Here is a 10,189-nt window from a genome sequence, read left to right as displayed (position 1 = left end):
TTCTTCCCACCCACCCACCCCCATCCCCAAGTAACAGATTATCATTTATAAAAGGAACACTAAAACATTGAAAAATATTTCATTTTTCCTTAAAACACGATTCACTGGCATTAGAAGACTTTTATGACAAAATTTTCATTCCATGTGGTGATCTGTGTGGTTCATTAAAAATAGTTTTCCGCATTTCAAAGAGTGATTCAATACAGTTTGGAAGCTTACATTGGTACAGGGTCAGTCAGAACTTAATGATTGCATTTTAGAGTATGTATGTATATATATGCATTTGTGTGTATATACATATACATACATGTATCTGTATTAATGAGAGGTTTGTATAAAATCCAGTGCAGCTCACTATTATGTGTTACTGCTTGGGGAATGCAAATAATTATCAGTTTATAGGAATTAATATAAACTTTTCTACATCACCCTCCCCCAGTCCCTGCACATGCACTCTGGGAACTGGACACTCCACAGATGTATGTTTCCACCTGTGGGTTGGAGAAAAAGACAGATTAATTCTTCAGAGTATATTAGATTAATCAAGGCAGATTATATTTTACTGTACAGAGGAATGTGACTGATTCCTGCTTTTCTCCTGAGTGCAGAATGTTGTGATGACTCAGACATGAAGAGAAGAAAGCAGAAAGGTCAAAGTGCAGGTAACAGCATCCCTTAGAGATGCTGCCTGCTAGGGACCCTGACGAGAAGGAGAGCAATGGGAAATCTGGGGAACTGCACCCCCCCACCCCAGCACTCTCCTTCTGGACAGACACTGGATTGCAACACATCAGACATGATGTGGCAGAACAATGGTGACAAACAAGATTAATAAAAATGCTTTGCTGTTCTAGAGTGTCTGTTGTGAGAGGGTCTCAAAGCACTTCATAGACATTATAGTATGAACCCTCATAATGCCTCTGTGGAACAGGGAAGTGTTACCATTATCATCACATGTTGACCACAGGGAACCAAAGTACTAGGGCCCAGGCTGTAGATTGTGACACGCAGTCCTGGACCAAGTGTCCTTTCAGTGGCAAACTTTCAGAATGAGGAATAAGGAAAAAAATTATGTAAGAACACCTCTGTGTGCTGAAATGCCACTGCTCTAGTGACGAACCCACTCCAGCACACAAAGCAAGCCATGGGAACACATGGTGCCCAGGAACAAATTGCGGTCATCCAGGGCATGGTGCCTTCCCAAAGAAATTTGCTGAAAAATTTCTGTGGTGGTGGCAGAGTCCCTGAAGAGAGTTCACCTAGAAAGGCTTTTTGATAGTTGTTGTGGGACACATCTGCTTGAAACAGTTGAATGGGTGGAAAAGACAAGGAAATGGGGCTAAGATTTCTTTGGAAGATTATTGCCCAGGTAGGACAAGTTACCAGAGGGCCTGTGATATTTTTCAGTCAGAATAATAGAAGGCTCCAAGGTCAAATGGCCTGGAGCACAGCACAGCATCTGCACGGGTTACTTGAGTGAAAAATTTCCATATTTGCATCTGGTTCAACAGTTTCTTAGTTCACAGATGGAACATTTAGATGAAGATTAGAGCTTGAGACATACAGCTATGGAAATGGAAAGAGAGGAGTGTTCACCTACCCGTGGCCTCACATGGTCACCTCTGCTTCCCCGTCTCTGACACCTCAACTCCTGGAGACTCTAGGGTGGACTATCCTCTCCCACAGTGTTTACATCTCCCTGCTTGCAGAGGGGAAGATTCTGGCTTTGTTTGGGCTGAGAGAGAATGGAAAGAGCCCCAGAACATCAGCAGGGACTGCCTCCCCATCAGCCATGTGTGGTTCTCTTCTCTTCACAAGAGTCACCAACTTTGGTCTGTGGGAAGGTCATCAAGGGCAATATTTTCACAGGGATTGCTTTCTGTGAAGAAATATCCAGTGACTGAGCTGAGGAGCTTGGAGGTAGTCAGGGGAGAGAAGTGTCCATCAAAGGAAGAGGTCAGGAGTGAGCCTTTTCTCTCTCATCCTTCCCATGCCATGAACTACCACCCTGATTCATAGACAATTCTGGTTGTCGCCCAGAATGATTTTGCCCAAGGCTGCATGGTAATGACCATCTGAACTATGGAGACTAAGAGTCTCTTCCTTCCCAGCTCAGTTTCCGTCAAACAAAACCCCTGTACTTCTCGTAGGTGGAGTCCTTTCTGAACACAGTCTCCATCAGGCGGGGTAGAAGAAAGCTCATAAGCTAGGGCCAGCAGCTGCAGGACATGGCCACTTCACTGAGGCCTACTTCTAAATCCCACATGGGGAAGACGGCATGCTCCTCCTGTCTACCCTGCACTGGAAAATAATGGTGTTGTACCATAAGCCTCCGCACAAGACTCAAGCTCACAACAACCTACAATCATTGTATGCCACAGGACTGACATGTTGAGCTGGGAATGTCATTAAGGCCAGGAGGTGGGAGGTATTTGAGGGGAGGGAGAATGGCAGAGTTTATTTAAATTAAGTTTAGTGAAGAGCCATATAGGAAAAGACTCAGTGCAGGAATGTAGGACATGAAGAGAGAAGTACTGTATGGGAATGTGTTTACAGCCTGAAGTCAGTCGTCATTTCACCCGAAGGAGGAGTGTGCCTGGTGTTTGGATTGGCAGCATGGGTGTGCACGTGTGGTGGGGCTTTGAGTGCACACCATGGATGGTGAGTGCTGGAGAGTGCCCAACACTAACAGTGGCAGCGGTGGGTCTGGCTGGCCTTCAAAACCTCTGAGACCCTTTCCTGGCTGCAGAAGTATGTTCTAGTGTGAGTTAGTTCTACAGAATTTGATAGGGATACAAATACAAGGGGAAAAAATCCAAACCAAAATCAAAACCAACAGAAAACAAAGCAAAGCCCAATCTGGCTAGAAAGCCAAAGATAAAACTCTCACAAATTCTGGACCCACGAGTCTACGTTTTAAAGATTTTACAGATATACAGTATCTAATTAGCATTATATCAGATATACAACATGCCCATTTATTATAATTATGCTGGATATATAATTTATATGCATGAAATGTAACTGTATTCATGGTTAGGATTGTACTCACTGGAACTGGAATTTGGAAGGTTTTCTTGAGGGGCCATTACATGGAGAGAAAATCATGGAAAATTACCGACCTGCTTTTGGTAGACAGACAACCTTGGCTTTGTGCTTCTGCTAAGGGCTAGAAAAAGATTTGCTACATATGGAGCTCTAGATTGTATCCAAGAGGAGAAAATATGTTCAGAAACAGGGGAACTGGGCCAGTGGAAAATGCTATCAGGAAAATAAACTTCTCAGGAGAAATCTAGGCTTAGTGAAATGTGTGGTAGCCTTGCCTTCCAGGGATCTCAGTGGAGTCAGGACTTCCCCCAGCACAGGTCAGCAGTGCAAAGCTGAACAAATTCTGATGCTTTAGGTTCAGTGATGGCAAGAAGCTGGAGGAAGAAAAATCCTATTCCTCCTTCCTATTTACATGTTGGAGACACCAAGATACTAGAATGAGTGGAGAAAAGGATCTAACAAGCATTTCAGCATATTTGTGCTTATTTAACACATCAACCCCACTACTTCCTACATTGAGAGAGCAGGCAATTTGTAGGCACTAGGATATTTTTATCTTATGAGTATATTTAATATAAACTAAAACTTTATTTCTCAACCAGTCTATTCTTGTCCCTAGATCTGCCAGTCCCCTAGGAAAGTCTGCCCTTGAATTCACTCCAAGGGCGAGGAAGAACAGATGTATGGGTCCTGGCTGATATTGAGTGGTCTGGAGGTGATCCCCAGCAGCCAGAAGCTTACCTACTTACTGCAGAAAAGATAAACATGAGGCCTGGCATGAGGACTGAAAACAGGGCCCCTTCCCACCAGGATGGGGTGCTGCATTTCCTCCTCCCAGTCTTGAGCTGCATGAGACTGCTTCTACTTGTGGCAACTGAAAAGTCCTAAACTGTTAAAAAGAATGAGATAATGCAGGTGAGCCCTTGGAAGGAGCCATCGACTACTATGGCTTTCTTTGACAGAAACTGATGCATGTCAGGAAAATCCCTCTATTACCCCTCACTATCACCTGTTTGCTTGCTTGGGTTCTTCTTATGTCACTGATGAAGGGGTGGCTTTAAAAACAATGTGGATGGGACTGTCAGAGAAGTCTTTTCAGACACTGAGTTATTAGAGGTTATCTTGGCCTATAAGGCCACTGCAGTATGGGGTGCTGTGGCCACCCCGGTCCTTAATAAGTATCTACAATGCACGAGGTCATATCAAACAGTCACCTCTGTTTTGCTCGCTGTGCGGTAGTGATGATGGTGTCCTGGGATGTAATGTAACTGTTCTACTGTGTTGTGCCGTCGGGAGGCGAACGCTTGGCGCTTGGCAGAGGTTGGGTTCATACCTAAGGTATTGTACAAGTTATTTGAGGCACTAGGATGGGAGTGCATTTTTGTCATCCTGTAGCGATCCAAGACGGGTGTTGATACAAAGACGTCTGTGTGTGACAATGCCCGTGACATAGACTGCTCAGGGTAGCCCGACCGCTCTGGGGAGAGCAGGGGGTCTTGGGAGTGGAGGCGCTCTGCAGACAGAAGCTGCTCATCTGAGAGGATCCGTTCATAGGACATGCTAAATTCCTCGGGCATGATCCTCTCAGGAGACAGCACTCTGTCCTGGGACATGGCCCTGATGGGACGGCGAGGCCTGTCCCTGTGGTTGGTCTGTTGAGACATTTTGATGACGTTGATAGGGAGTGTGCCCCGGGCTGCCAGGTCAGGCAGGTGTCTCCTCCTCATGTAGAATTCATCAGCCTCTTTGTCAGCTGTGGGAAAGGAAAGGGAACAGTTAGAAATGTCAGAGGGTTCTTCCACAGGGTGAAAAGGAGCTGTGTACAGCACACAGCCTTGGAGCAGCCTCCTGGTGAGACCCACGGGACTGTTCACCAGCAGCTGGACCTGGGCATGGACTTCCACATTGAGGTGCTGCCTGAAAGAGAGACACCAGCCTTGTGTGGTTTGTGTCTCCATGGACTTATGGCAGATGGAGAGAGTTATAATTGCATGCAGACAGGTATAAGTCCCTGTGCAGTGCATCACACCTTCTTGCACCATGGCTTAACAGACTCCATATGCTGTTGAGTCCAGACCATGGTATCACATGATTTACATGAACGGTGAGTTATAGAGACATTATCAAATGTCACATCCATAATACACTTATAAAGAAAGCACATGGAAGGTGATCTGAGGCAGGTAAGTTCCCCATTTGAAGAAACTCATACCTCGTTTCTGGCCCCAGATGTGGATGTGCTCTGGAATCCATGAGTGCCCTCATCACATTTTTAATTATTATTTTTGAATATTTATAAACGTGATCAAAAAGCATGGGATGCTCTCTCTGAGACTTTGAATCATCTGCCTAAGGTTTCATTTTACATTTTCTCAGACACCTTGGTTGCTATCATCACATTTATACCATGGAACATTTCCCTCTCAGTTTGCTGCTTCTGTGTCTTAAATGATCTTTTTGTTGCACAAAAACTCAGCACACACACACATACCCACCCTCCTCTTCTTGGCTTTCAGATGTTGGTTGCTGCAGATACTGCCTGTTATATCACTTTAATCCTACAGTAGCTGGAATTATCTGATTCAACCAACTTGTAATTTGAAGAAGCATCTCCACAATTATTTTGGATTTAAAAAAACCCAAACAACCAAACCCACAAAAGAAACACATAAACTTTCTGGTAAACACCTTTGATGTTCATATGCCTTAAATTGGGGTACTGGCATTACTACCTGGAAGGAGGATTAGCAGTTCTTGGGCTTCAAGCCCAGTGCAGCTGTGAACTGTCATGATGTACCTGTGGCTGCAGAGGTGTAAAGCATGGAACATCAGTCCCTTACCAGAAGTATACTCTCAAAAGTGGAAGAGCACAATGCTGGCTTCCATGGATAAGGGGATGGAGGCATGTTTAATGCTCAACACTGATCGTCTGTATGAGCCTTCCTCCTCATTTCTTTGTCTGAGATGTTTTCTTGATGTGTCCAAAAGCATCTCCCATCCTTCCTGGTTCATCGGTGACTTCAGAGATGACCTCTAAAGGTCCCTTCCAACCCCAAACATTCTATGATTCAGAAGACCCCAGAGTGAGCCTGATATCAGACACCTGGCAGGCAGCCACCCTCTCTTTGGAGAAGACAGCACAACACCCACTGGTGTACAGGAAGGGGATTCCTCATGCAAAGGTAAAGCTAATTTCTCCACCTTACAGAGGAAACAAGGTCTCTTGTAAAGTACCCTTATGGGAGCAACCTGGCACAGAGACTGCAGTGCAGGGAACACACGCACACGAGCCAGTAAGCACTTTCCTGACCAGTCTTGAGCCAAGTGTCAATGGGCAAAGACATCATCTTCTATATGTCCTAGCCAGCTTCTGGCACCTACCATAAAATTCCTTTGGAAAGGTTTTTGCTAACAAGACAAATATGATAAAGATACATGATAATGATAATGATAATAAAGAAGAACCCCACTGATTTTCTCAGCTCTAGTATTTCATTCAGTAGTAGGTTACGTAAGATGGGAAAGTATCAGGTGGTGGAAGAGGAAAATTTCACATGCATGGAGTTTCTGAGGATGTTTGAGTAATAAAAAGAGCAAAGCTCTGCTGCAGGACAGTCTGGGCAATCATGAGGCAGGTGAGATAGATGGTCCCAATTCTGATGGTTAGAGTCTCTATATGCATTCAACAGACCTAGTAGTTAAATATGATGTGGAAATTTCCTATTTTCTCTGACATAGCCATAAATCTATAGGTTTTATGCACCACATTGGCTGAGAAATGAAAACAATTGGCCGTCTGTCCCATGAGGCAGAGTGCTTTTGGAGGAAATGTCAATGCCTTATGATATATGATTGGTGCTGACAACATCCCAGAAGGTTTCTCACAAAACAGTTGCACATTGGTGCCTTAAGGTCTTCAGACAAATGTGGAGTCATGTAAGCATCCTGTGCTGGATGACCTCACTCACTAATTTCCTCATCTCCTCTTCCACGCATTCATCACTCTCTTCAATTCCCCCTGGACCCTGATCTTCATGATTATGAAAACAGTCCACATAACCCAGAGCATCTGTGAGGAGGACGGTTGAGCCTCCTGTCTCAGCGTCCAAAAGTACAAGCTGAGAAGTTGTGCGCTGAAATGCACAACCACTGTTGCTGCCAACCCCTTCTTTATAGCTTCACACCACCTGGGTGTGAGGATTGCCCAGAGCTCTTCTCTACTGGCATGCTTGCTGCTGATGGGATTTGCTCTCCAGATTATATATTGTAGGAATGAGTCATAGAATCATAGAATCATAGAATGTTTTGGGTTGGAGGGGACCAGTGTCATCTGCAAACTTGCTGAGGGTGCACTCTATCTCACTGTCCAAGTCATTGATGAAGATGTTGAACAGCACCGGTCCTAGTACGGACCCCTGAGGGACACCACTTGTCACCGGTCTCCATCCGGACATTGTGCCGTTGACCACTACCCTCTGGACACGACCATCCAGCCAGTTCCTTATCCACCGAACAGTCCACCCATCAAATCCATAGCTTTCCAATTTAGAGAGAAGGATGTTGTGGGGGACCGTGTCAAAGGCCTTGCAGAAGTCCAGATAGATGACGTCTGTTGGTTGTCCCTTGTCCACTGATGCTGTCACTCCATCATAGAAAGTCACCAGGTTTGTCAGGCAGGACTTGCCCTTGGTGAAGCCATGCTGGCTATCTCGAATTATCTCCCTGGCCTCCATGTGCTTTAGCATAGCTTCTAGGAGGATCTGTTCCATGATCTTCCCAGGCACAGAGGTGAGGCTGACAGGTCGGTAGTTCCCAGGGTCTTCCTTTCTACCCTTTTTGAAAATGGGCACAACGTTGCCCTTCTTCCAGTCACCAGGGACTTCACCTGACTGCCATGACTTTTTTTTTTTGCAATCAAAAGCTTCTTGGAAGGGTGTCTCATTGCGAATGTCAGACAGCATCTCTCTTGGCCTCAAACTCTTCTGTCTTTAAAATCACCTTCTAGGAAGCCTGAGAAAGACTGGGGAAATTCCATATGGTCAAAGTAATTTTAGACATTTTGATTCCATAATGTGGCCATAGACAGACTTGCACACACTTAGTGTGCACAGGCTTGATAATGATATTTGAGTGGTGCAGAATAGGAGCTAAGCCATTAGCACTCTGGCACTTGGCCTCTGCTCTGGATGAGAGAAGTTCCACTGGATTTGCCCAAGTGACTTGAAATAGGTGTAATTAAAGCAGAGAACATCCCAAATGGAGATGTGCTTGGATGCTCACACCTGGTTGTGGTAATTGCCAGCAGGAGCTAAACCAGCTTATGTGAGGTTTACAGCGGTCTGAGCCTGCTAGTGAGGCAGCAAAATCACCCGATTGAAAGTGGTTTGAAGTTGTTCCTTGATAATTTGGACAAAAAATGCAGCATGCTCTACACTTTAGAAGTTTTTCCAATTAAGAGCATTAAAAATATCTTTTCCTTCCCTCTTCCATCCCTGTAAACAGTGTAGAAGTCTGCATGACCTTTTACTGGCAGTGGCTAAAGCATTCAGGGAACCAATTTTGTTTCAAAGGTGTTCCGAAGCTCATATAGGCCGTCTCTTCCCATGATGCTGAGAGACATGTTTAGATGTTGGTACAGCTATTCCAGGAACATTTTCAGCTGTAGACAAACTCCACACCTCCATCTCAAAGGAATCAAAGCTGAAACGGGAGTTTCCCGTGAACAACATGCTGGTTTAAGCAGGCACCAGGCAGACCTTTAACAGACTGTTGCCTCTGAAAGGTGGTGTCAGTTCATCAGCATTGCTGAACCAGTCATGGAGAACTTAGCCGGACGAGAAGCTGAGCATGCCGTATCACAGGCGTGCCTTTGCACCGAGGGAGAAGCTCAGCACAGCTCTGTAACTACAGTGTTTCTGCACCCAAGGAAAGCAATGAAATGAATACAGCTCCAGGCTTTTGAGATGGGAAGCACCAGATGCTTCACCCAGTGGGGGTGGGTGGGAACTGTGGACATCTGGCTGCATAGTTTGCTAAAATCAAAATATCTCCAGGACCTGAAACCATCCAGTCTGATTCATCTCATCCTCATTGCACCAGCAAGTTCACTGGGATAGTGAGGCTCTGATACTGCTACCCCTTATCTTTGCAGTGACACTCACATGAAAACTGACATTTGTAATTTTAGCCAAGATAAAACTACAATCAAATAGATTCCTCCCTCATGGATGTGCTTAAAAATGCAAAAATGTTTCCTAAGTGGATTCTGAAAGGCCATAATCAATGAGTAGATAGAAAGAAATCCCTGGTCTATTGATTGACAGAAATGTCTCTTTTAAAGCTGATCTCATACTTCTGGAACATCACTAACCTTTTTCAAACATGTGGAAGCGGAATTACTGGAAATCACATCTTCTAGACAATTCCTGTGGATTATAATTTTTTTGTTTTGTTTTGTTTCATTTGTTTGTTTCCCCTCCTCCCCACCACCTCTTCTTTCCTCCTTTGGCAGTTTCTGGAACATTGACCAGGGCTGCTCTCACCAAACTTCAGAAGTGTTTGGGCGGTTCATCTGACCTGACTTTAGGATAATCTGATTTGCCCTCGGGCAGCTTTTTTTCCTTCCCATTTGGAGGGAGAGCCCCAAATGAGTGCTCTTACTCACACATCTCACCTCAACATGGCTAAGATGTCATTGTAGAAAGACAGAGCACAGCTCCTCTGACACTGTAATTACAGAAACAAGGTACTTGGGGTATTCTGGGAAGATAGTGTGGAGAAGCCAAGGATGTCTTTTCTCCCCTTGGTTGTATGTAAACATGGTTACAGTATGTGCGTATGTGTATGGATGTGAGGCCATAACAGTAATTTCTTTGCTTTTCTTTCTCTGCAGCTCTGGTGTATTTCCTCTCTGGGCTTGTCTCTCCTGTTTTAATTGGCTTTAACATTTTCAAGACACCTAGTCATTTGTGATGATTCTTCAGCCAATACCAAGTGGTTTAATATGCCCGAAAATATTAGCTTCCTTCCTGACTGACCTTTCTCACTTAGCTGGAAACAGCTATTCCCTGGAGCGCTGGGCAGGACAGAACTAATACAACTGCTCTTGCTCAGCCGCGTGTTCCCACACCCGCCCACCACC

General features: G+C 44.9%; 1 protein-coding gene across 1 annotated transcript in view; it reads right to left on the bottom strand.

The window, feature by feature from the left end:
- Positions 1-4,250: 4,250 nt before the first annotated feature.
- The window catches only part of SHISA6 (shisa family member 6), a gene marked incomplete at its 5' end in the record, with an annotated part of 254,661 nt that continues 248,722 nt past the window's right edge, over positions 4,251-10,189 (bottom strand). The window contains one exon of the mRNA XM_009647251.1: positions 4,251-4,801. Within this exon, the coding sequence (XP_009645546.1) occupies positions 4,251-4,801 (551 nt within the window). The remainder of the gene's footprint in view (positions 4,802-10,189) is intronic.

This window comes from Egretta garzetta, unplaced genomic scaffold, assembly GCF_000687185.1.
Source record: "Egretta garzetta isolate BGI_Z169 unplaced genomic scaffold, ASM68718v1 scaffold589, whole genome shotgun sequence".
Taxonomy (NCBI): domain Eukaryota; kingdom Metazoa; phylum Chordata; class Aves; order Pelecaniformes; family Ardeidae; genus Egretta; species Egretta garzetta.
This window is presented reverse-complemented; position numbering and strand designations above follow the sequence as displayed.